The 27980-nt window shown below is 45.6% G+C and overlaps 2 protein-coding genes across 3 annotated transcripts in view; both read right to left on the bottom strand.

Annotated features, from left to right (window-relative positions):
* mpped1 (metallophosphoesterase domain containing 1) overlaps positions 1-27980 on the bottom strand; it is a gene marked incomplete at both ends in the record, with an annotated part of 407823 nt that overhangs the window by 295962 nt on the left and 83881 nt on the right. The window lies entirely within an intron of this gene.
* Positions 1-27980, bottom strand: part of scube1 (signal peptide, CUB domain, EGF-like 1) — a 174519-nt gene that overhangs the window by 74656 nt on the left and 71883 nt on the right. Inside the window, exon 7 of one of the 2 annotated variants that reach the window (XM_080518490.1) lies at positions 22062-22151. The exons of the other annotated variant lie outside the window; for it this stretch is intronic. Within the exon in view, the coding sequence (XP_080374616.1) occupies positions 22062-22151 (90 nt within the window). The remainder of the gene's footprint in view (positions 1-22061; positions 22152-27980) is intronic. 2 annotated transcript variants of the gene reach the window in all.

Below are 27980 nucleotides of genomic sequence, written 5' to 3'. Positions count from 1 at the left end.
CAGGCCAGAGGAGCCCACAGAAGAAGGATAAAGGGCGCAGAGCCCCGGGCCCTGACCGAGCCGCCAAGCCGGGACCGGCCAGTGCAGGGCCCCCCGGCCCCGACAGCGGAGCCCGCCGCACCTCCGGGGGCCATCCCCCCACCAACCCCCCCCAACCCCGGCAGGACAGAGAAGGCCCCAGCCGCCGAGCCCCAGACCAGCCCCCCCCAGACCAGGAAGAGCGAAGGCCCAGCCAGGCCCGGCCGGAGGACAGCCACCCTCCAACCCCCAGGAGCCCAAACCCCCCCGCTCCCTCACCTAATCCCAGCCGACACACACACCCACACCCAAGCATACGCCTACACACCCACAGACACACACACACACACACACACACACACACACCAAGCATACACATACACACACAGACATACGTACATACATTTATTTGGTTGGGAGGGGGGTGCCCCCCACTCCCCAGGCCGCCAGCCAGGCCCCCACCAGGCCACTACGGGATCTCGTCCTCCACCAATACAACTGTGAATAGGGAGGGAGAACCACTACCCAGCCCCCCCGGAGGTGCCACGCCCGAGCGAGTGTGCCCCCCGTACTCCAGCCGCACTCACCCCGGAACACGGCGGGACCACAGCGGGAGGTGCTGGGGGGAGCCCCCACCCCCCCCCCCCCCCCCCCCCCCCCCACCCTGTGGGGTGTTGGGTGCATGTGGATGTGTGTATTTGTGTTTTGAAGAGGTGGTGCAATGTGTGTGTCTAGGGTGCAGTTTAAAATTGAGGGGTAGCGGGGGGGGTGTGGGGGGTCCAGGCGTTCTACCGCTGCCCAGCGGCAGAACCCCGAAAGCCAGCTGATCCCCTCAAGACCCTGCGTGACTAAGTGTAGTTAAAATTGTGGGCGGTGCAAAGTCAGGGAAGGGGCAGACCACAGTTAAGTGGTCTGGACCCCCCACCCAAGGCCCCGCCCACTGGCCCCTATTGTTGAATGAGGTAAGGTGAGGTAAGGTAGGAGGGGCTGAGAGGGAGAAGGTCCCCCCGTCGCTAGGACTGAAGAGAGGAACTCTGTCATAATTTTCCTCCCATATGTTGGCCCAACCTATCAATTCAAGTAACCCATGAATTAGAAAGATGATAAACTGCATAAAGAGCTGTATCAGGTTGTTACTAGTAATAATATCCAGGAGAACACCTATACAAATTGGTTTTGTTCCAACTTATGTCAACATGTTGTGAAAAGTCAGCACGATGTGAGACCCTGTTTTGTTTTGTCCCTAAACACAAACATATAAGCATATTGACATCTCATATTGTTTTTATTTTTTGTCATTGTTAAAGGGAGGCAGTGTGGAAGTACGGGTTGGGGGATCAACTTGCAGCAGACTGTGGGACAGAGTTTTACCTGAGCCCGTTCATGCAGGAGAAACTATCTGCTACAGATTGAACACAGAAAGGCCAGTCTTTCTGCAGACATCTGAAGGTTATCTTTATTGCTGTTCTTTTTCCAAATGGTACATTGAGAAATTGACTGTATTGTTGTTTACATGCACTCATGTTATTCATGATTCTCAAATATGTTTTTTTTTTTTGTCTTTACTTTCAGAACCACGGCACTGAGAGGATTTGGGTCGAGGTTTGTATATTTTTCTTGCTGTGACCTATTAAAGTTGTTGAACTGAAATTAGATTTATATTAAACAGAGCTCCAATAAAATGCTATTGCCATGTATGCTTGGCTTTATAGGTAAACAACAGAGTCAACTATAAAATAAAGGCCTGCCTGACACATCTGCAGGATCAAGAGGCCATCAGTCTGCAAGATGGGCAGGTCAGGTTCTGTGTTTCAGCCCTGGCGTGTCAGGTCGCCAGCGTTGGCATCTGCTGGTTTGTCAACTCCTGGAATGGCCACAGAGTGCTAGGTGGTTTCATTTGTATGCTTCTTGGATTGGTTTATCCATCTTTATTCATGATGGTTTAAAGGACCCATATTTTGCTATATTTCATGTTTAACAGTCCATCCTCTGCTCATGTGGGATAGTAATTTGGGTGATACAGTATACAACACTCAAAACTTATGATATTATAGCTATTTCTTGGATTGAGCTGACGTCACCTCTCATGAAACGGGTGGTTCTCAGCTCCTCCACCTCCTCCACCCTCACGGAGACTGCAGCCCAGCCCACAGCCGCCTCCTCCACACCCTGGGTGACGTAGCCAGCAGCTCACGCTGGCAGTTGTAATAATGTACTTACAGATCTCGGCCCTCGTTCGTCTTTTATTGTGGGAATAGCAGCAGGTTTCAAGATGAGCTTCTGAGTAAGTCCAATTTCAAAGTACCGTAGTTCTAGAAGCTTCTTTGGTGAAGTGTCGCTTGCAAACAAACAGATTCTTTGCGGAAAAGAAAAAAAAGTCCAGCCACATTCGCCGCTCTGCTTCTTCTTTCGGCAAGACAAATAGTGTGGACACATACTTGCACCCGAAAACACATTTTCTCCAAGTGGACATGATGGTGAAAACAGTTATCGACAGCAACAAAAACATCAGTGTTCAATGTGAAGCGAGCATAGACTGAGATAGCGTGGAAAGAAGAGGCTGTGGTGCTCCTTGGCACGGTGGGCGTGTCTTGTTTTGGTTTCTCCACATGTCAATCTTCCTGGAGGCGGGGCTTCTCCAGCTCTGTGCCGCCAGCAAGGTGGTGCCGTGTCATCAAATAGAATAAACGTGTTGAGCTCCCCCACCAGTGAGAACAGAGAAAGATCGCCCTCCAACTCGAGCTTGAGGGAATTAATGAAAAAAACACTTTGAGGATGTATATGAACCCCAAATAGCACTTTTATGATGTTTAAATCACAGAAAAGTTGATTGGTGTAATATGGGTCCTTTAACGCAAAAGCTAGCGATCAGCTACTGGGAATCATGACCACGACGTCCTACAAATAAGTTGTTTCAGTTGCTAACATGCTACCCTTGTGTCCGCATTATAACGTGTTGCAGTAAGAGGGATCCTAAATGTTCTGGCCTCAGGTGGCGGTCCAATCAAGAGCCCAGAGAACCTGCTGCCTTGTGCATCTGTAGCAGCAGACTGGTACGATGCAGAGAAAGGTTCATCCCTGACCAGGCTTTGGAGTCGACCCTTTCATCACCGATGAGGCGAGACAACAGGCTGGAAGATGATTTTCAGATTCATTTGGGGACGTCACTCCTCTGTTTGATGCCAATGACAACTCAACGCCTTTTCTGGATGCTTACCTTATTAGTGTCAGCAGTGAATACAAAAAGCAAAGGGAAAAGGGCCACAGATGAGTTCAACAAAATATCCATTCTCTGTGAGAATTTGTTCTACAAATGTAGGTAGTTGAAAAAATGTTGGATTTCTATTTTGTCTTTAAATCTTGTTTCTTTTTTGCAGCACAATATTGAGACAAAACTTTGTTCAGGAATTTAGAAAGGAATCAAAATCAACATATTTCACCAATGCCTGGGATTTTAAATAAATGTGAATTTAGTCCATACTATTTCAAAAAACATGAATTTATTCTCAATTGATTAAACAGTAAAGTATAACAGTGTAACAAAGCGCATGGTAAAGGTAAGTCAAATTTGACTTCGATTGACAGCAGGAAAAAAAACTATGTACAGAAAAACATCCAAAATTACAACAGAAGGATTAATAAAGTGCTCCGTTCAAAAAGACTATCAAATGAATTGAATAAAATCCAAGGCAGCATCCAGACCCTTCACAGCATGGATGCTGCTGTTGAAGTCGGGGCTTCTGCTCTTCAGGCAGTGTTCTGCAGTGAGGAGCCACTGCCTCACACAGGCTCCACACCCCACCAGTGAGCTGCAGCACTTGGCCAACGTGGGCTCCACCATGATAGCTGCCAGGTTTGAAATAAAAAAAAATACTCATTCAGAAAAATCACATTTAAACAGTTTATTAGAGGTTCTGCAAACCAAGTTCACTGAAGGTTCTATCTTAAACTTATGCTACATAACGTCCACATACCTTTACACACCAGGCAGGTGAAAGCCTCTTTAGTTGGCTGGACATCTGCCTCTGTCACCTTCTGCTTGGCCATTTCAGACATCTGATTGATGCTGTCTGAGATGTCTTGAGGCTCTCAGCAGCCTGCTTCAGGTCCTCTACCTTTTGCATGACGTCCTGGAGATGGCCGTCTTCAGCTCTTCGACTTACATGTGAGAACAAAAAGAAGCAACTGAAGAGAATGAAGGATAATACAGGCCATAATTCAAGATTTCTCGGTAAGTGCATGTAAAAGCACACAACATATTTCATAACCTAAATCAGATTTTGCTTGAGATCAAATGTGGCATTACCTCGTTTTGGCCCACTCTGGAAGTCCAGAAAACTCTGTTGTAAAGCCAAAATCTTTCTAGAGTTCTGCTTCCAGTATTGCACACCTAAGCAGTCAGAAAAAATGTACTTCACGTTTGTATTTAGAAGCTCAGCAGAGTGACAACTTTCTAATATAATGTAAATAAACTTGTGCGAGAATGAACAAGCATTGTTGAGATTTTCAATTCTGATGTGAGAAATGTACCAAAGTGATGCCTGCCTCAGAATTAGCAACTTACTTCTTGTTCCCTCCGAGTCCAGGATTTCATTACCTTGACTGTCAACCAGGGTAATGTCCTCCTCAGCCCCCAAAGCCTCCCTCACTTTGGTGGCGATGCCCTCCACAGTCGCCTCGGCTTCTGAGAAGCGCACCACCACCGTAGCTGAGGTTGTCAGCTTGTCATTGACAACCTCAGCAATGTGGATTGATCTGGGGAATGAAATGGACAGACACTTATTCACGGAGGAAGATGAAATCATTCAGCAGTTCACAATCCATAATTTAATCATTCCAAATAATAAATAATAAGTAATAATAATCAGCTCTGTTCTGATTGGAGGGAAGTTGTGGATTTTCATTCATATATTTTTGAATGACGTTTCAGCTGGAAATGTCAAATGCATGATCAAATAGTAACCTTTACCTTTGCAGTGGTCTGGAAAAAACAATTGGTCGGGGAGTACCAAAAGGTGGGGGTCTTCCAGAACCAGCAGACGACACAGAGGGCGAGGGGAAAGAGAAGGAAACAGGTGCCCTCCTCACAGGGGTCATGCTTGGCCCCTGATCACCATGCACCTTATAATGTCCTTGGTTGGTGAGGCTCATGGTGGGGAAATTCCCAGAGGCCTCAGGAAAAATGGCAGTGTTGCCATCATCTGTGATGATGTTGCAACACTAACCTGGAAAATTGGAAAGAATATAAACTATATTACATTGAAAATGAACTGTACAACATTAAACTCTCATTGATTCAGTCATCAAAACAACACAGCACAACACCGCCGCCCCAAGTAGTCACTAAAAATATATAGGCTCGGATTTTAGTAATAGATTACTTAGTAATTATTATGTGATTTTTATTAAAAAAAATCAAACTATAGATAACCCTAAAAAAAATCAGTACTGTTTATTTCCATCACTCTGAGGACAAATGAAAATTAAAAAATTCCAATTATGGATTTAATAGTGTTTTATTGCTATTACTGATAGTAACCCACGCCTCCCACACACACAGACACACGCACACACAAACATCAGAATCCCAACTTTTACTATGATAGTACATTATGTTTACACACCTGAAAAATTCTGCAAACCTTCTCCACAGACATGTCTTCCTCCCGCAGGCTAACTCTTTTCCCACCACGAAAACAACCAAATGACTCCATCGTTAAAGAGCTCGGACCATGTTCAAAACTCCCGGGGCAGCGGACTGGGCAGGGGGGGGGGTGTCGATGGTCAGTGGATGGGTGGGGGTGTCTGGTTCTGCTCACAGGCAGGCTGAAGCGGGCAGCAACGCAATGCGCCTTGTTTACTCTCCCAACAAGCGAAGAAGAGACTCGACTTCCGGTTTTCCGACAACTCAAACTTGAAATAAAGAATTACTGTCGGATTTTATTTCCCGATTTTTGTTTCAGAAACGCATATCGGGAAAGCGGTTTTTCGTTCTCTGACATCAAAACGAAAATCGAATGGCCGGAAGGTACATGGACCGTAAAGTGGGTCCTATCATTCGTCCTGCTCAGGGGAATACAGTCAAACTGCCTGGCCTGATTGATGTGCCAGACAAGTCCTTCAATACCACCCTCAGCCCCCACTCAGAGCCTCTACTTCCTATATCTCTACACATTTCTTCCATTTTACAGCAAGTAACATGAGTTTTGCTGAGACTCATGTGCTTAGCTTAGAGTTTTCTGGATGTGAAGCTTCATCTGCTTCCTCAGATGCTTAAGGCCTGTTTTCACAACAACGAAAATGAGTGTAACTGCAAAAATGTTGTTGTATATGGGGGGGTCCGTCAGCAGTGCTCGGAGTCCCTGCAACCATCACTTTTTCATACTGGCTCACAAAATGGAACTTCTCTTTCATGCTTCCGACTCCCCTGACAGAGACAGTCGGAGGCTATGGAGTGCTGTTTCTGTGCATACGCACCACCACCATAGTAATTAGCTTTCGTGCTTATGTGTGAGTAACACACCTAACGGCTTCTGCAGTGGCATAATGCCCAGCCCGTTTAATAGTTTTATAGTCAATATGGGAAGTTTTATAGTTGATGTTCACCTGTGATAGCATCAAATTCATCTGTCATCTGTCCTTACGAATGTCGAGTATTCTGGGCTTTAATAACATTTATAGTGTACTGCACACACGTACTGTATGTGCGGTTTCTTCACAAAAACAAGCAACAGCACCTACTTGTGGCCTGGCATGCTAGCTACATTGTTGTCAGTGTGTCTGCCACTGTTGTCTAAATGCAACACTTGTATTTAATGGACAAGTGTTGTCACTTGGAACCTTGTCATGTCAACTGACATGTCAGGTGCTGTGTTTGTGTTTTAGCAAAGTAGAGATATACTTTTGATTTTTGTGTTACAAGTGCTTAATAGTTTTAGTAACAAACTCAATTAACTTCACTATGCACTAAACAGAAGGACATTTTTGTTTGGGAGAATCTTCCTTGTAACACTGATTCATGGAAATGGATCTTACATCAGTGGAAATCCTGTTTATTTTTCTTTTAAAAAGTGCCACATTTGTCAGGATTTTTGCATATTTGAGATTAGCAGCAAAGCTGAGTATGTGGATTTCTCTCTTAAAAAAAAAAAAAAAGCCAAATCCTCTCTGCTCACCAGGTTTTCTTTACTGTTGAATCTTGCCTGGTTGGTTTGTTTGAAGTGTAAAGATAACAAGCTGCAACAAGACTGCCAATTTCGCAATTAATAAAGTTAACAAACAGCCTCAGGAGAATGCATACAACATATTTTTGCTTTCTCTTAATAGTCACCACTATGTGACTCCTAGGATATATGTCTATGGGATTAAAATTGGTTCACGTAAGAGGCTGAGACTTGGGAGATGTTTTGTCTCCTATTCAACTAGCTTGATCAGACTGGCTATTCAAGTGAACAGCATGAATGCATGAAGCTATGAGGATAGGTTGGGAAATATCATCCGAAACTGATGAACAAGTCCAGTTGACTTTATTACATTGCTTTGAGATGTGGGATGATTCAAATTCTTCCACCAGAATTTGTGGTAAGTCAAACCAATGTTGTTGTGTTAGCAATCAGATGACATCAGCCCTAGATGGCAGATGGTTACATCTCTCCATTCATATATTCTGGCAGTAGTCTCTGATAAACTTGGTCTGTATGGGCAAGTGTTGTCTTATTGTGCAGTTGAGTTTGGAACCCACACTTGATATCTATATTGTCTTTTCTTTGTCTTGTTTCTTCAGATTAAAAACACCCAGTCCGCCAAATCAACCAAGAGCCATCAGCAAAGTAAAGTTGCTTTGTTCACAACACAGAACAACACATAAACTCAACTCTGCTACTTACTCTACAAATGCATGATATTTACTAATGTGTCACCACACTTAAGAGTTTCAGCTGATTAAGAGTGATTGCTAATAAATAATCTACCAAACACAATTGTCCTAACTATTTCTATACTTCCGGGGAAGTGGTCCCCATAAGAGTTCAGTAAAGTACTGCAGGCGAACAAAGGGGTTATAAAATAGAATAAAATGGGTAATACCTTCAATTGATTGAATGACAAATGAAAGTTTGATGAATCACATCTGAAGACTTGTTTTCAGCAGATGGGTGACCCCCATAAACTTGTACCATTGAAGGGCACAATTAACAAAACAAACATGTCAAAAATCATTGCATTATCAACTCAAGTTATAAATATCAAGGTAGAGCTGGTGCTTTGCGTGTTCTGGTCTAACGAAAGAGAAATTTAGTTGAAGAAAATGAAAAATCAAATGGGTACGTGAAAGAGAAAAACCAAGTAATGAAAAATAGCATTGTTAGGTTTTATTGATTCATATGATTTGATACAGGTTTTAGTGTGTTGGAATGAAGTGCAGATATTGGCTGGTTTTGATACAAACTGTAAACAATGTGAATGGAATAATTCTGGGTAAAATAACGAGAAAGAGAGGGAAAGAATTGTCGTCACGAGCAAAATGATTGAGGTCAAAAAGGTCAGATAGATAACAGTGAGTGAATCCAGGTCCCGTGGTCTCCTGGAAAAGGGCAGCAGCTTCATCTGTGGGGATTGCAATATGTCACGGGCTAGAGGAAGAATTAAAAGGACAAAAGCAAAGATGGTGAGTGTACACATGCCCATCACATCCCTGGCATGGAAATGCTGAGCGCTGAGATAAGAAACATGTTCTATTGATAACAGTTGGAGACCGGAGAAGAGAAAAAGCACTGAAGCAATATGCAGTCACAGCCACTGCTGGAGAACGTCAAGGTGGACTTGATCATTCTTCAACACACAACATCCTGTGAGGGGCACCTACATATACTCTCAGTCAGCAGAACTCCATCCTAAAAACAGGCCGTGTGCATATGCATAAATCTAAATATACACTCATCTGATACAAGCTGATGATTTATTTGAAGGTTAACTGTCATGACCTCCACCTCTGGCTCTGCCTAGTGGCAGCATTTTTCCCTTCCCCCTCCCTCCTTTCCTTTTTCCTAGGTGGGCGTGTGCTGCATGCTGTGTGAGGTGTGGACGAGTGCAGTGCAGTGCTGATTTCCTGAGTGCACTCACCTGCAGCAGGGTGTGGCTTCACTCAACATGCACCTCTCTATAAAGCTGGCAGCAGATGAAGACTCGGTGTCGGACCGTAAAACTACCTACCGTTAGTTGAATTCTGTTCTGCCTGACTTTGACTCAGTCTGTTTTTTCCCTGCGTTAAAGTTTGTCTCTCCTCGGCTGCAGCTCTTGACCCACCCTGCTGCACCAAGCTCCTGCATGAGACTCAGCTCATTGACCCGTTCCTACACCTTCAGCACAGAACTCCCGGACAACCATCCTCCTGGCTGCAGCACACGCCACCTCCGTGGGTCTCCAGCATCGACCACACCATTCATCCCGCTCCGTTTCGTACCAGGCTGTGTGCTCCCTTAGTCTCCCGCTGGGTCCTGATAGTTTGGTTGGGGTGTTATCGTAGTCTGTGTAGTGGTTCTATTTAGTTTATTCTGGAGTTCTGTTTGGTTGGGTTTAAGTTTGTAGTTTCTAGGTTTAGTCCGTACGTCTGTAATTCTGGCTCTTGGAGTTCTGCTTGCTTGTGTTTTTGGTTTGTGTTCATTGCCACATCATTTATTAAAGTACTCAGAGCATCCCTGTTTGCCGTGTCTCTGTCCACAACTGAGTCTCTGAGTGTGATCCGTGACAGTACGGTCTGACCAAGATGAACTCAGCGGACAATGTGACCGGCGCTGATCAGGCCTCTCAGGCACCAGGCATGGAACAGGCTATGGCCAGTCATGGCGCCATGTTGGGTCACCACGACATGCTACTACGCACTTTGGTAGAGAGTAACCATGCTTTATTAAATCAAGTCTCTCAGCTAACCAGCAAGGTTAATTCTTTAGCCACAGTTATGACTGCTTCCTCAGCTGCCCCAGTAGTTACTGTTCCCACTCATAGTTCGGCATCTCCCAACACGAATCCTTCACCACTCCCTTTTCCTCGTGAACCCGCTGTGCCCACACCGGAACGTTACGCCGGAGACTTGGTTCCTGTCAAGCGTTTCTTACTCAGGTTGCCTTGGTTTTTGAGTTACAGCCTATGTCTTATGCATCTGATAGGTCTAGAATAGCTTATTTGGTTGGGTTGTTGAAGGGCCCGGCGAGGGATTGGGGAGCATCTGTTTGGGAGAGGCAAGGCGAAATATGTTCCTCATATTCCGCCTTCACAAATGAGATGAAGAAGATAGATATTTGACCACCCTGTTCGGAGCCGGGATGCCGGAAACCGCCTTACCACCTTGCGGCAGGGGGCCAGGAGTGCAGCGGAATTTGCAATAGAATTTCGTAACCTTTCCGTGGAGAGTGGATTCAATGATGCAGCCCTGCAGAATGCCTTCTATCGAGGCCTCAATGAGGAGTTGAAGGACCAACTTGCCACACGAGAGGAGGCTGCAAACCTGGATACCCTCATCGCTTTGACAATTAATCTGGATAATTGTCTACGGGAACGCAGACGAGAACGCAGCCAGCAATTCCGACCAACTGCAACCCGCTTCCCGAACCCGGTTCAGGCAAGTCCAGTGAACTCCCCGTCATCTGAAACTGAACCGGAGCCCATGCAGATTGGGTGGGCGCAACTCACACCTCAAGAGAGGAAACGACGCCAAGCCAGGAACGCTCATCTGTACTGTGGCCGGACTGGCCATTACATTGCCACCTGCCCCACCCGTCCAGCAAAAGGGGTGGCTCACCAGTAACGGGAGGAATCCAGTTGAGCCGAACCATGACCTCCTCCCCTCCACGTCTCCAGCTGGCCGCTTCTCTCTGCTGGCGAGTTCAGCCTGTCCCAGTGACTGTGTTAATTGACTCTGGCGCCAAAGAAAACTTCCTGGACAGCCAACTCGCTGAGCAGCTCCAGATCCCGATCGAGCCTCTCTACGTTCCTGTTGAAGCCCGAGCACTAAATGGTCTTCCGTTAGCCCAAGTCCGGTTCCGATCTGTCCCTGTAAGGTTGGTGTTGGCTGGCAATCATCATGAAAGTCTGAGGTTTCATATTATAGATCACTCCAACCCACCTGTAGTCCTGGGTTACCCCTGGTTGAAGCTGCACAATCCCCAGATAGATTGGAGCAGAGACAAGGTTTCATCATGGAGCCCCCAGTGTCATGCCAGCTGCCTTCGATCTGCCCTGACACCTGCGAGCGCTGATCTTCACCAGTCACCTGTTCCTGTGGACCTGTCCAAGGTTCCTCCAGAGTATCATGACCTGGCACCAGTGTTTTGTAAAGAGAGTGCACTCTCTCTTCCCCCACATCGCCCTTATGACTGTGCTATAGAGCTCCTTTCGGGTGCGACCCTTCCCAAAAGCCGCCTATATAGCGTGTCCAAGCCCGAACAGGCTGCCATGGAGGATTACATCCGTGATTCGCTGGCTGCAGGGATCATCAGACCATCCTCCTCTCCGGTGGGTGCAGGGTTTTTCTTCGTGGACAAGAAGGATGGCACCTTACGTCCCTGCATAGACTTTCGTGGCCTGAATGAGATCACTGTGAATAATGCTTATCCCCTACCTCTGATCAACTCGGCATTTTCCTCATTACATGGTGCCAACATCTTCACCAAACTCGACCTGAGAAATGCCTACCACCTCATCCGGATCCGCCAGGGGGACGAATGGAAGACAGCTTTCAACATTCCTCTGGGACACTTTGAGTGCCTAGTGATGCCCTTTGGGCTCACTAATGCCCCTGCTGTCTTCCAAAGTCTAATCAACGATGTCCTTCGGGATATGATAAACCGGTTTGTTTTTGTTTACCTCGACGACATCCTTATCTACTCCCAGACCCCAGAGGAGCACACCCTGCATGTCCGACAAGTCCTGGAACGACTCCTCAAGAACCGGTTGTTTGTGAAGGCAGAGAAATGTGAATTTCACACCTCCACTACATCCTTCCTCGGATATGTGATCTCACGGGGGGAGCTAAGGATGGATCCTCAGAAACTGCCTGCAGTAAAAGATTGGCCAGAACCTGAAACCCGGAAACAACTTCAGCGATTTTTAGGGTTTGCCAACTTTTATCGGAGGTTTATAAGGGACTACAGCAAAGTGGCCGCACCCCTAACCACTCTGACCTCCACCTCTCGAACCTTCTCCTGGACCACTGAAGCAGCCCCAGCCTTCCAGTCATTGAAGGACCGGTTTACCTCGGCGCCAATATTAGTTCAACCCGACCCAACGCTGCAGTTCATCGTCAAAGTGGATGCATCTGATATTGGTGTGGGAGCAGTATTATCTCAGCACAGCCCGAGTGATGGTAAGCTGCATCCATGTGCCTTCTCATGTCGTCTCTCCCCAGCGGAACAGAACTATGATGTGGGAAACCGAGAGTTGCTGGCAGTGAAGATGGCCCTGGAGGAGTGGCGACACTGGTTGGAGGGGGCGGAACAACCGTTTGTGGTGTGGACGGACCACAAGAATCTGGAATATGTCCGCTCCGCCCGGAGGCTCAATTCGAGACAGGCTCGCTGGGCATTATTTTTTGGTCGCTTCCAGTTCACCCTCACGTACCGCCCCGGATCCAGGAATGTGAAGCCGGATGCCCTGTCCCGCCTGCACTCCAGGGAGGAGCAGTCCAGAGAACCTGAGACCATCCTGCCCAAGACCTGCCTAGTTGCCTCTCTGACATGGGAGATCGAGAACCTGGTACAGAGTGCACCGGACCAGTCAGACAATCCAGGTACTGGTCCACCCAGGACCCTATTTGTCCCTAACTCTGTTCGCTCACAGGTTCTCCAATGGGCCCACTCGTCTCGTCTGACCTGCCATCCTGGAGCTGCCCGTACCCTGGGTGTCCTGAGGCAGAGGTTTTGGTGGAAAACCATGGAGAAGGACACCAAGGAGTCTGTCGCTGCCTGCTCTGTCTGTGCCTGTCAAAAGTCCTCGACCAAGCCCAGCTCTGGTCTACTGCAGCCTTTACCTGTACCACACTGGCCCTGGTCACACATTGCGGTGGACTTCATTACAGGATTGCCTCCTTCCGACGGTAATACAACAATTTTAACTGTGGTCGATTGGTTTTCTAAGGCGGCACATTTTATCGCTCTTCCTAAACTCCCCTCTGCTAAAGAGACGGCTGAGACAATGGTAGCACAAGTCTTCTGGATCCATGGGATACCAGTGGATATTGTGTCAGACCGTGGACCTCAGTTTACGTCGGAGGTGTGGAGGCTGTTCTGCAAGGCTCTGGGTGCCACAGTCAGTTTAACATCTGGGTTTCATCCACAGTCAAATGGTCAGTCGGAGCTGGCGAACCAGTCCCTGGAAACCCTGCTGAGATGTGTCACGGCAGAAAACCCCACTGCCTGGAGTTCTCAGCTTCCATGGGTAGAGTACGCTCACAACACGCTACCTAACTCTTCCTCTGGCTTGTCGCCCTGCCAGTGCTCCCTGGGGTACCAGCCGCCATTGTTCCCATCTCAGGAAGAGGAGATTGCTGTCCCATCCATTCAGGGTTTCATCAATAGATGCGAGAGGACGTGGAAGAAGGCTAGGGCCTCACTAACTCAGTCAAACCAGAGGATGGAACAACAGGCAAATCGCAGACGCACTCCTGCTCCAGTGTATACGCCGGGCCAAAAGGTTTGGCTCCGGGCCAAGGATCTTCCCCTGAAGGTGGAATCTCGGAAGCTGGCACCACGGTTTGTTGGACCATTTGAGGTAGACAAGATTGTTAACCCTAGTTCGGTGCGGCTCAAACTTCCTGCCTCCATGAGGATCCATCCGACTTTTCATGTGTCCCAAGTAAAACCTGTCAGAGAGAGCACTCTGGCCCCCCCTGTCCGTCCTCCTCCACCACCCAGGATGGTGGACGACGCACCTGCGTACACAGTAAGACACCTTATGGATGTGCGCCGACGGGGTCGCGGACTTCAGTTTCTGGTGGATTGGGAGGGGTATGGCCCTGAAGAACCTGGAGGTGCACATAGGGGGGGGGGGGGGGGGGGGGCACTGTCATGACCTCCACCTCTGGCTCTGCCTAGTGGCAGCATTTTTCCCTTCCCCCTCCCTCCTTTCCTTTTTCCTAGGTGGGCATGTGCTGCATGCTGTGTGAGGTGTGGACGAGTGCAGTGCAGTGCTGATTTCCTGAGTGCTCACACCTGCGGCAGGGTGTGGCTTCACTCAACATGCACCTCTCTATAAAGCTGGCAGCAGATGAAGACTCGGCGTCGGACCGTAAAACTACCTACCGTTAGTTGAACTCTGTTCTGCCTGACCTCGCCTCAGTCTGTTTTTTCCCTTCGTTAAAGTTTGTCTCTCCTCGGCTGCAGCTCTTGACCCACCCTGCTGCACCAAGCTCCTGCATGAGACTCAGCTCGTTGACCCGTTCCTACACCTTCAGCACAGGACTCCCGGACAACCATCCTCCTGGCTGCAGCACACGCCACCTCCGTGGGTCTCCAGCGTCGACCACGCCATTCATCCCGCTCCGCTTCGTACCAGGCTGTGTGCTCCCTTAGTCTCCCGCTGGGTCCTGATAGTTTGGTTGGGGTGTTTTTGTAGTCTGTGTAGTGGTTCTGTATTGTTTATTCTGGAGTTCTGTTTGGTTGGGTTTAAGTTTGTAGTTTCTAGGTTTAGTCCGTACGTCTGTAATTCTGGCTCTTGGAGTTCTGCTTGCTTGTGTTTTTGGTTTGTGTTCATTGCCACATCATTTATTAAAGTACTCTGAGAGCATCCCTGTTTGCCGTGTCTCTGTCTGCAACTGAGTCTCTGAGTGTGATCCGTGACATTAACCATACAGCCACTGTAACATCATTCAGTCTTTACTTTTTTTGCTCTTTGCTCATGTGTCTGGTACATGGCTCTGGATTAAGATATTCATGCAATATTAAAACCTGCCACTTTACTTACCTCGGAACACATTTCCATTCAAGCCTCAACTGTATCTCTATCAGTCCTGACGTGCGTTGAGTTAGTGGTGATTACAATGAGAGCAGAGACAGGCGTTCAGTGTGTCAGAGAAAGCAGACAAACCTATAACTATGTCAAATCGAACAAGCTAATGCTGTTCAGGCTGACAGCCTGTGCTGCATTCTGTGCTCCCAGCAGACACATGGAGCTATGCATGCAACCTCCTGCATATGTGCATGAAGGAAGCTCCTATTCTTTAACTCAAACTATCTATACATGATATGTATTTTATCAGATTTTGGTGGCACAGTGATTCAGTAGTGAGCAAAGCAGCCTCGCATCAGGAGTTCAAATTCAAACTTGTTCAGTTCATTGTGTAGTTTGTGTTTTTTATCTGACTGCACATGCAATTTTTTCCAAGTCATTTGGGTCACTACCCTGAGACATTTTTGATTTTCTGTTTTGATTCCAAATCAAATTTGGATGGATGGATGGACTATCCAGTGTTGGGCCTGGAATCCATGCTCTCCTTGAAGCAGCTTATTCCCCAAGAGGACAGGCTGCAAGAACAATGAGAAGGTAATAAAACAGCATGGGGGGAGGACAGTGACCCAGAGGGCCACAAGCCCAGGTTGGGAACCAATAGAAGCGTTGAAGCGAATGAAGTCTCCTTGCTTCCAACCACTCATTGGTCGAACCCGACCCGGACACCACAGATGTCCAAAATTCGAACTTGGTCAAACTGCCTCTCAACCAACTGCTCCCAGCTTCTGAGCAGGACACACGTCTCTGCCTCACCGGGAGGACCAAGAGAGCACAAAGTGGTCCACAAAGCCAAACCAAGGCTCAGTCCACTGGCGAGCAGAACACACCACTTGTACTATCCTTTTTCTCTTTCTCTTTCTTTTTTTTGATCCGGTGGACCAGATGTGAAGCTGCATCCCCCCCCCCAGCTGACCAAGAGACAAGGCGCAAGACCGCAGTGCTCTTACACAGCAGCAAACCTAAAGCTCACTTGTAGCGGAGCAAGGCCCCATTGAAGCCCAGCCCACAGACAGTGCTGTACCACACAGTGCAACGGAACTGTAAGAGAGCTTTTGTCTGGGCAGCGCTGCTAGATTAGCCTGAAGCTAACCTGCAATTATGTTTCATATGCCTGTAGCGCGCAGGAATGGGAGTCAGAGGCGGCGTATCAAAAAAGACTGTGCCTATGTTGGCAGTTTTATTGACATTCAGACGTTAATTTAGAACAGGAACGGAACAGACTCTCAACTCGCCAGTTGCAAACATGCGAACCACAAAACAGGAAGATAACATCGGTATTAACTGTCCCACCGGAACCCTTTAACCTAACTTAGGTTCCGTGGGTGAATTATGCAAACTCACTACACAAGCCCCCCCAGAATTCACCCATGGTCCAAGTCTCTGCGCTGGAAAGGGATGATGGCCTGACCATGGCGGGTACAGGTAGCAGGTGCCGAGGGGGGGAAAGGGGTCACGGGCACAGCCGGACAGACCACAGGTGGCAAAGGTGTTGAGGGAGTCCAGCTGGATTAGGAGGGCAAGTCACTGGGCCAATTCCAGCAGCCTGGAAACGTCCACATGGGCAGACTTAACCCTATCCAGGGAAATAGTCTCAGGTCTCCCACCCATGTTCACGACCAGGCTCTTACCTCCGTGCTGCAAGACCTTAAACGGCCCATGGTGGGCGTCATGCTGGATAAATACAAACCCCGCCGAGTAGAGGTTGGGGGGAACCCGAGGAACAGGGGTACCGTGCTGTGAGGTGGGTACAGGCACGAACACTCTGGCAACCTCCCGCAGAGAAGATCGTTGCCCGACTGCAGACCAGGGTTTCGTGGCATCTGGAATTAACGCCCCGGTCACTCGCAGCACCTGGCTGTAGACAAGCTCGGCGGACGAGGACTGCAGGTCCTCCTTAAGGGCAGTCTTGAGGCCCAGCATCACCCAGGGGAGTTTGTCCACCCAGTTACCATCCGTCCGGCTCGCACGCAGAGCTGCCTACATGTAGCAGTGGAAATGCTCGCACAACCCATTCACCTGGGGGTGATATGCGGTAGTGCGGAGCAGCTTGACCCCCAGCTCCCTGGCGACTACGTTCCAGATCTCTGATGTAAACTGCGCACCCCGGTCGGAGGACAGGTCTGAAGGGGTCGAGAAGCGTGCGACCCACATGCCGATGAATGCACGCAGACGATGTTGAGGCGAGGGGAACTGCTTCAGGCCAACGGGTCATCCTGTCCACCATCGTGAGGAGATAGGTGAAACCATGCGAGGGGGGAAGTGGGCCCACCAGGTCAATGTTGACATGGTCAAACCTCCTCTCAGGGACAGCAAACGGCTCCAGAGGGGCCTAAGTGTGGCGGTGCACTTTCGTGTGTGGTGACCAGTTGGTCCACTGCGGACCACTCCACAGGTTCCACTCCCTCCAAAATGATGATTGGTAGACAAATGACCTTTTACTGCACCTTCTGAACCAACCAGGAGAGGTCAGTATTCTCACGGCCTGCACTGCAAAGCCACTCAATCCCTTTATTCCCTTGGAGTAAGGTTAAATCCTCCCCTAGAGCAGGGGGAGAACCTCCATCCCAGGAGCAGAACAGATTTTTATCAGCAGGGTTTAGTGATGGCATGCTCAGCTCCCAGCAGGTGCATGTAGTAACCCTGCCACCATCAGAAATCTAACTCTGCCTCCTTTGACAGTTACAAAGCTTGAGTTGAACTGTTCAGGGAAGTTGTGTTTTGGAAGAGAACACACATGGGCACCTCCACACACTACACTCTCACTCCTTGCTGGAGCAAGTGCACCAAGACCCCTCAGACAGCTGGTCGCTTGCAACCAATAGAAGCGGTGAAGTGAATGCAGGGTTCCTTGCTTCCAAGCACTCATTGTCGAACCCAACCCGGACACCACAACTTGGACAAACTGCCTCCCAACCAATTGCTTCCAGCTTCTCACCCAGGCTTCTGAGCAAGGCACACATCTCTGCATCACTGGGAAGACCAAGAGAGCACAAAGTGGACCACAAACCCAAACCAAGGTTCAACCCGCTGGCGAGTAGAACACCATTTGGACTATCCTTTTTCTCTTTACCCTTCTCTTTTTATTTTTTATCCCTGGGACCAGACGCGAAGCCCAGCTGCAACGCTGGGGGTGTGATCAATAAATAACTAATTAATTGCACAATTTTCTGTAATTAATTGCAATTAATCATATTATTTTTATACTGGAGACTGACGCTTGTAATGGATTTTATTTTAGGGAAAACCACAGAATGAATATCGACTCAACACATGCAGAATATATATTTAAATTAAAAGACTATTTTATAACATTATTTTAGCTGTGCATGAAACTGTATCTCTCCAAGAATAGCAAAATAATAAAAACATAACTTTTGAATCAATTAATAAACATCTAACATAAGTCTGGGTTTTGTTAGAGTGCAGGTCCTCCACTTTGAGAACTTGAATATTTATACAAACAATGTTGTGAAGTTATTGCATGAACAGAGTGACAATAATATGCTGTGACACAAGAGAGACAGGGAGAGGAGACAGGAACATCCATTGAGAGAGAGAGAGAGAGAGAGAAAGAGGGAGAGAGAAAGAGAGAGAGAGAGAGAGAGAGAGAGAGAGAGAGAGAGAGAGAGAGAGAGAGAGAGAGAGAGCGCACACACCGGAGTGCACACACACAAGTATATAGGACAACCAGGGAAAGAGAAAGAGGAGGAATTAATATTTTACCAGCCAGTCTTTCCTCCAGCTTGAGCAGTTTGGCGGATATTGGTCAGCCAAAATGGCAACCTGCTGTTCTTGCTTGTACTTCTTAAAGCTTCTGTGGTTGGTAAATTCAGCTTTTACAAAGTAAAGCAAAAACTTTCACTTTCTCAATCAGCCATCAGGTAGTTTTTTAAAGTCAAACGTTCTGCTTTAATATTATTCCACTCACATCACAGTGCTGCACCCAGAGATACTGCACATAAGGCTGTTCCGGTAAGGGAGTTAAAAAAAACAACCCCCAAAAACAAAAACGGAAGTAAACAAAACTATGTAAAAAAATGTTTTAACTAACCCTAACCGTAATTTAACGAATTAAATGTTTCAAATCAATTCATTAAATTAACGCTTTATTTTTGACAGCATATGGGTTTGGTTACAGTGCATGTATATAAAAATTCCCCTCTCGCCCTCCGCGGGCGGTCACCTGTTCACCTGTCACATGTCCGAGGTTGTTCCAGGGATCTGCTGGAGCCACTCCTCCAGTTTGGGGGTTACTGCCCCGAGTGCTCCTATTACCACGGGTAATATATATATATATATATATATATATATATATATATATATATCAGAGCCAGAGCCATAGAAGCCCAGATCTACCACACCAGACAAGACCCAAGGTGTAGACTGTGCAAAGAGGCACCTGAGACAATCCAGCACAGAACTGCAGGGTGCAAGATGCTGGCTGGGAAAGCATACATGGAACGCCATAACCAAGAGGCTGGCATAGTGTACCCAAACATCTGTGCGGAGTATGGGCTGGAAACCCCAAGGTCACAGTGGGAGACCCCCCCAAAGGTGGTGGAGAATGACCGATGAAGATCCTGTGGGACTTCCAGATACAGACAGACAGGATGGTAATGGAGAACCAACCAGACATTGTGGTGGTTGATAAAGGGCAGAGGAAAGCCGTGGTGGTGGATGTAGCAATACCAAGTGATGGTAACATCAGAAAGAAGGAACATGAGAAACTTGAGAAATACCAAGGGCTCAGAGAGGAGCTGGAGAGGGTCTGGAAGGTGAAGGTGACAGTAGAGCCCTCGGGGCAGTAACCCCCAAACTGGAGGAGTGGCTACAGCAGATCCCTGGAACAACCTCGGACATCTCAGTCCAGAAAAGTGCAGTACTTGGAACAGCAAAGATACTGTGCAGGACCCTCAAGCTCCCAGGCCCCTGGTAGAGGACCAGGACCCTCAAGCTCCCAGGCCTCTGGTAGAGGACCAGGACCCTCAAGCTCCCAGGCCTCTGGTAGAGGACCAGGACCCTCAAGCTCCCAGGCCTCTGGTAGAGGACCAGGACCCTCAAGCTCCCAGGCCTCTGGTAGAGGACCAGGACCCTCAAGCTCCCAGGCCCCTGGTAGAGGACCCGAGCTTGGAATAGAAAAACAGGTGACCGCCCGCGGAGGGCGAGAGGGGAATTTTTATATATATATATATATATATATATATATATATATATATATATATATATATATATATATATATATATATGAGGTAAGTTAAACTTCAATGGAGTTGGGATTTATTCCACACAAACTGGAATATTTAATTTTGCCTGAATCAAAAAACGTTTTTTACTTAAAAATCATAACCTCCCCCACCTCTCAAAAGATATAAAAATTAGATTTGATCAGATCACAATACATTTTTTTTTTGAATACTTTAGATGTCATGAGTGTAGCAAACAATTAATGACCTATAATATTCTCGTTATCTGAGATGCGACCGTATGTGACCCATTTTTTGTTGTTTGGAATGTTTATGCAACATAAAAAAAAACAAAAACATTTCTTGTTTCGTTTGACAATTTCAGCCAATGTTAATATTATGGATTCCTATTTTAACAAACCAAAGACAGCATATACCAGAGGTCCCTGTTTGTGCACCTATCTAGGGAAATCAAAGAAAGTTAATAAAAGCATAGAGGAAGACGTGCATTGGGGCTTCAGAACAAGTACAACTTTCACTTGATTGGAAATCATGAAATCACAAAAAAGAAATTATTGAAAAGACAAAGTCATTAATTCCATGAGAAGAGGCCTGACACACACCCAATGACAGCTTTGATGCTTTCAACAGAAGAAGCACCAACATTGAGGTCTTTGATCACCTTATAAGTCAGAAATTAAGTTTATCCACATTGACTAGTAGTACATGTTAAGGGGTCCAGAAATAAAATTGATTAGATTTTTTTGGGATATACCATGCAAATGTGCCACGAAATTAGTATAAACTCATCTGTCAGACTTTTGAGACATATCTGATGCTTTCTCATAAAACTAGCGTGAGACATTTGGAGTGCTGTGTCCGCAAATTCAGTTTCACTAATGGGGATGCACAATAAAAGAAAGATTATAGATTGCTATTGGATGTTGTGCATGATATTTTGCAGTTATTTTGAGCTGTACAAGCAATATAATGCATTTCTATTAACATAAGACAAACTTTTAAACAATTAGAAAACACTAAATATCTGCACTTTTCAGCTTTTCCATTGATTTGACTGTTGACTCTTTTCAGACACTGTCAGAAGGCAAACTTAGGAAATATTTGTGTAATCACTGGGAATTCTAAGTCTAAGGGGCCATCCACACGAGCTTTCCAGTTAACCTTAACAAGCTGTTTTTTGGCCAATCGTCCACATGAGGATGTTTTAGAAGCATGAAAATGGGTTTTTTTGAACACGGGCCCCAGAGTGGGGAAACACTGGCATGTGCAACACCGTTCAAGACAATCATCTGTGGAAAAAAGATGACGTAATCGCCCCCCTCTCCCCACCACCATGGTCCACAATGTCACCTTATAACCACAACAATCAGGGACTACAAGCTCTGGAGGAGCTGCAGAAGCTACTGACACCAGCAGCAGGAAGCGTGAGACCATAAGATCTATAGAACTGGAATTACATAGCGGTTTATGAGCGGGAGTCTACTTCTAAATGTTTATGTGGTCTGCCTTCTTCTGCATTTTTACTGTGTTTGGTGAGTCACAGCACCCCGAAAGGCCTGGCATGCCCTGAAGCCTCGTGTTGAGGCATTCGGAGCAAGGTGGATTTTGATCCATGAAGAGTCTTGGCAGGTACAATTAGGTAGAATTCTTTTGCTTTGTCCTTTAGAAGAAATTACATCTTTCTAATTCTTTGCTCCAACAAAATTATGAGTGGGAAATGTGGCTTTTTAACAAAACCATAAAGACTGAGAGGCAAATAAGGAAGAACAGAAGGAGTCATGAGGAGGGGGATACAAGCACAAGTGCCATGGCAACACATAGAAAGAGGAAGAAAAGAATTACCCATAAGTAGCCGCCGTTTCACCCGCTTGTCCACATCAGCTACTGACGTGGCATTGAACTCAGAGCTCTCAATTGCAGCCTCATCTTTCTCTAAAACACAAGTGACAAGGGGACAAACAGTGAGCAGCAGGTTAATGAGAAGCCCAAATGACCAGACCTTCAGCCCCTCTTGGTGTTTGGGCAAAATATAGGTAGACAGATAGATAGATAGATAGATAGATAGATAGAGAGAGAGAGAGAGAGAGAGAGAGAGAGAGAGAGAAATAACAAAGCCAAGAAACGGAAATGGAGAAGTGCCAAATATCCCTGTTAGCATGTTAATCCCCAAACCAAACAATAAATTCCCCAGAGCAAATCAAAAAAGACAAATCAAAATGAATGGAAATGAAGCAGGGAAGAGTCAAAAAGTTCAGGGGAAAGGGTGACAATTATAATTTTTTTTAAATATAGCACAGGCAGTGTATAAGCACAACCCAGTTCTTAAAACAATGATTTTCATAAATTGTGTGTATATATATATATATATATATATATATATATATATATATATATTTGAATAGTTTCAATTGTGCCCACATGTCCGAAATAAACTTTCAATTCAAACTAAATTATAGAGTTGTAGAGGGTGGATGTTTAGGAATGAAATAGGGTTTGGGGATGAAAAAAAAATGGACGCTGACATTGCTGTGGTCGCCGCTGCAGTTTTCATTTGTCCATATCAAATGGCCACATGTATCTGTAATGATTTCCCCCTCGCATTAGGATGAAGGAAGAAGGTGAGAAAGAACAGGTTGGGGGGTTCACATCTCCATGTGGGCACTGGGAGAGGAAAGGGTATAGACTAACGGAGGGTTTGAAGTTCAGATGGTCAGGAGGGAATAAAGGAGAATGTAGCTGGAGACGGAGAGAGAGTGATAGAGAAAGTGTGAGAGAGAGGATAGGTGTAATAGGTCCGGAGAGGGATTTGAGGGGAAGGAGGGTTGCACACTCAAAATTGGGGGTGAGAGAGGGAGGGGAAGAGGTGGAAGGGCATGCAAATTTGAAAGAAAAAAAAAACAGTGGGAGGGAGTCTGGGGGCAGCGCTGGTTGCCTGTTTGTCTATGGAACACATAACAAATGGCTTTGACAGCAATCAATGCTGAACGTCCCAAAAGTGTGCGTGCCTGCATGGGTCTGAGGAAGGTAGTCAGAGCAGATGACTGTTAGCCTGGCTTGTTGTGGGCTTAGTGTGTGGACCGTAAGAGTTTGGGAAAAGTCATTAGGACCTGAATACACATCTCTACTGTATGTGCATGGATTCTACATGCCGCCTTTGATGTGCACTCTCCCTCTTATGGGATGGATTAAGTGGTGAAGGGGTGGGTGTACAACCTCCCACCCCACCCACATTGCACCCACAGCTTTGGCTTATGATCATTTTCTCCCTTTCCTTCAGATGCATGACAGACAAAGTATCGGATTCTGTGAAGCATACTTGGGCCATGAATGGAGGCTTCTTGGTGCCAAGGTAAAGGGTGAAAAAGTGCTTGTGTGAGATTGTGTGGGAGAATGGGTGAGACTGATGAGTCGAGAGCCGGTGCACACCAGCATGTGTGCTCCTCTCTGAGTGTGTTTAGAAAGAAAGTGTGGAGGACATGTTGAGAAAAAATATGAGTAGAAAGAGAAAAGTCCGAGCCACTCTACAGCTTCAGCTACAAGACTGAAAAATAGTGGTCAGAGGCTCTGCAGACAAGGGAGGTGAATAGGTGTAGGGGTGAGGACTGGAGGGGGTGTGATAAACCCCTCTACAGAAACTATTGCTACAGGAGGAAAATGTTTGTTTTGGGGTTTTTTAAGTTCTGGACAGAAACAGGAAGTTGCCACAAACATCAACAAGAACATTTTTTTTTTTTTTTAAATGGGCAAAAAAAAAGAAGCAGGAAACAAAACAATGGGGAGGGGTGTTGTGTAGTGAACCGCACAAATGCAGTGTAGGCTCCTCAGTGCAGCCGGGACAAGCAGACAAAAAGAGATTAGTCAGAGTGAGCGAGAGAAAAAAAGAGAGGCAGAAGCAGACAAGTGGCCGAGGCGCGACACATGCACTGGAAAACATCGTGAGAACTGTGAGCCTCAGAGTGGAGGTGAGCAGCAGAAACAAGCGCCCATGGATGGTGGAGTCATAGATGGCGGATTGATGGATGTGTTTTCTTGGAGAGTGAGGAGGAAGTGAGAGAGCTTGCAAGATGTTAGGTCAGGTAGTTTGCTTTCATGGGAGCGTTTCTTTTTTTCTGAAGATCAGGCTGCAACTGAGATGTCTGTTTTTCGGGTTATTTATCAACATAGACAATGCTCCCACCCAAGCCCCCCAACTCAAAGTCGCTTTTCTTATGCAGTGAGGACTGGTACATATATTTTTCAACCTGATTTTGGCTTCAACATTGATGCTCAGACAAGACAGGCAATCAGGTGCTATCACTAGAAAGCAGGAGGACAAAGGAGGAGGAATAAACAGAAGGACAGGGGCCTGGGTAGCAAGAATCAAAGGAGGCCGAAACTGGAAAAAAAGGGAGGGGAGAGTTCATTCTTCTTCTATTTCTCTTCGCAGCCACATTCTCAATGGAGGGTCCAGCTTCTTCAAAGCAGCTGCAAAGAAAAGCTGTTAGCAGGCAGACAGTGGAGTACTTGCTCAGCATGGAGCGCCACAGGAGGAACTGCCCACTGTCAAGTGTACCGACAGCAGCAACATGCCAGTGGGAATGTGTGTTATCTGCTGTGTGTTTTCTGCTTGGCTCATCTGTTTCTATCACACTTTCCCTTCAAACAAACCATGCAAACTCTGTCTCATGGACTCTGTTTACATGAGAGGTTGGCTGCCGGATCAGGCTGTGCTCACACTTTAAATCGGCTCTGGAGTGGTCACAGAGTCACTGCAGTTCACTTGTGAGGAGGGGCAGCTCAAAACAGGACTAACACCAATAGAAAGACAGACATCTCACTGCATCAGTTCATCACATCTTGTATCCAGCGCACTCCAACATGTGTTCTGGGACATTGAAGTGAGAAAAATTGCACAAAGTGAGCTTTTTTTTAAAGAAGTATGTAAATGTCATACTTATACCATTCATAACATGATATAAGTATGTACATTTCATACTTATACCATTCATAACATGACCTCTGACACAAAATACTATGAAAAATCCAAAAGCCACAACCTTATATTTTCTTTTTGAATGCTGTGACATTCAACCATATTTGATCTTCATTTGGCTGTCCAGTAAACCTCTCTAATAATGGTTTTCTATCCAAATTAATATTGGCAAAAGCTTGTAATTATCTTGAGGTGTTGGAAAGGGAAAGTGTGAGAGGCAGAAACATAGACAAGGGTGTTGACATGGGCGAGTTCGGTGAGGACAGAATAGTATCAGTGAGAGTCTCCAAAACTGGAGAGATTGCATAGGAACTAATCTGGTAAAAGTAGTCCTAGAAAGGAGAAAAGGTGATTAGAATCACCTGCATCAATGATTCACGGCCAGCGAAGACTCATTGATGTAGGTGGTCCCATTGAGGCCCACCAAACATCTATCAATACTTAAAGGATCTGCTAACTGCTTGGTTCTAGATACCACAGCACACCTTCACAGCCGAGGCTCCCCTGTGTCCCCCGACCACTGTCGAGAGACTGGAAAGGAGAGACTAACTTCTGTAATTGAACCATAAACAATGTGCACACAGAAACAAACTATCAAACCGATATGAAATGGACACTGCAGAATCTGGAGTACCCGTCTCCCTGCCTTCCCTCCCTTCACAGCTACAATCCATCTCTCCTTTCTCTCAAGGTCGGCAGGGAAATAATTAAATGAGAGGTAAGGGCAGGTTTCCTGTCTGTTAGTGCAGGCCACAGGTACACAAAAGATGCCCATCTCTGATATCTGTTCAAATTATGACTTAAGTGTGACTTTGTTTACCGTGTTGTTTACAGTCAGGGAATATCCAAAATGGTGGGACCAGTTGTACTACAAGACCTCTGACGTCACATGAAAAACCTAAATACATACAGTATCTTTGTGCAACAGGAGAGAATTCCTGCTATAGTTATGACTGTACATAAATTCTTATCTATAGTTTTTGAGATTTGAGGCTGTTGTGTGAATATAATAAAGCTCTGAAAACATCCAGTTTGCTGTGTGTGTTCTTTTGAACAGATGTTAAACAATGTCTATTAAAGAACCCATATTATTCTAAGTAGACTTTTCTGTGCTTTCATCAGCAAAATATGGGTTCTTTAAATGTTAATAGAAAGCCTTAAGATGATCACTTGTCACATTTCGCCTTTGAGGATGAATGAGTGGTGTCAAACTCATTTTCACCAAAGGCCACATCAGCATAATGGTTGCTCTCAAAGGACCACATGTAAGACTATAGAATTTAACGAAATGAAACAGAATACAATGTAAAATAAATGTAAGTACCGTATTTTCCGGACAAAAAGCTGCTACTTTTTTCCAACGCTTTGGCTTATTACACGATGCGGCTAATTTATGGATTTTTATGGGTTAACAAGCTTCATGCTGCCAGATTCAACTTCCGCATGTCGATACGTGCTGTTTTTGGCATCTCTGCTTCTCCAAAACTTGCCTTTAAAGTGACATTTCTGCTCTTGGTGAGCTCGTCTTGTGCTGCTGTGGTCGGGAGCTCCAACAGCTGACTAGCGTGCTGGACTCCGTGGCTGAAGAATCTTCCTTCTCATAATGACAATCAGCAAATAACCGATAAAATACTTTATCAACAGAGATAAAATGCTTGCTGATTATGTATCTGTCTCTCTGTCTGTGTCTCTCTAGTTTTGCAGCTGTGAATGTTGCATCAGGTGCATTGTAAAGCTAACGTGTTGCATCCGTGGCTGAGAAATGTTCTTCCTCAGAATCACAATCAGCAAATTACCGATAATGTACTTTATACTTTATCATGCTTGGTGATCATGTATCTGTCTCTCTCTGTGTCTTTGTGTGTCTCTCTCTGTCTGACTGTGGGCTTCGCAGCAGGCACATGAGGCACAACATAGCACTGTGCGCAGGAATTTCCAGCACTATGAAAGACAGATTTAATAATAACAATGCATTGGTTTTATATAGCACTTTTCTAGGCACTCAAAGACACTTTACATTGCATTGCATTATTCATTTATTCCATACTGGATGGTGGTAAACTACGTCTGTACCCCAAAGATTTGCGAGAATTGATGAAAATATGAGCATTCTCCATGTTTGTCCAGTGAAATTCTTGCCCTTTTACAATGTGGACACCTGCAGCTTATCGTCAAGTGCGGCTTATACAGCGTATATATATATATACATATATATATATATATATATATACATATATACACATATATACATATATATATATATATGTATATATATATATATATATAGATATGTATATATGTATATATATATATATATGTGTATATATATATATATGTGTGTATATATATATATATATATATATATATATATACACATATATATATATATATACAAAAAACAAACAAACATTGTGACAAAGTGGCTAGTGTGATCAATGTTCAAAGTGTTTTATTTCAACTTTTTTTTTTTTTATATATATAATCATTTTATTAACAAAAATAGAAGCTTTGAGTTATCTTTGAAAAGCTATATATATATATATTTTTTTTTTTGTTGCTGTTGTTGAATTTTGCAGGTGCGACAAACGGGCAGGTGCACTCTATAGTGTGGAAAATATGGTACTCAGAATCAGTTTTATTGCCAGATATGTTTAACGTATTAGGAATTTGACTTTGGTAGGAACTCTCGGTGCAAGTGCAACATTAAAGAGGAGATGGTCATTAAAAAAATTAAAAAATGTGCATGTAGGGTACAGCTGCAGTGACAGTGACAGTTGTTCTACGATATC

Source organism: Blennius ocellaris, assembly GCF_963422515.1.
Source record: "Blennius ocellaris genome assembly, chromosome: 22".
Classification (NCBI taxonomy): domain Eukaryota; kingdom Metazoa; phylum Chordata; class Actinopteri; order Blenniiformes; family Blenniidae; genus Blennius; species Blennius ocellaris.
Note: the sequence above shows the minus strand (reverse complement) of the source record. Positions and strands in the feature narration are given on the sequence as shown.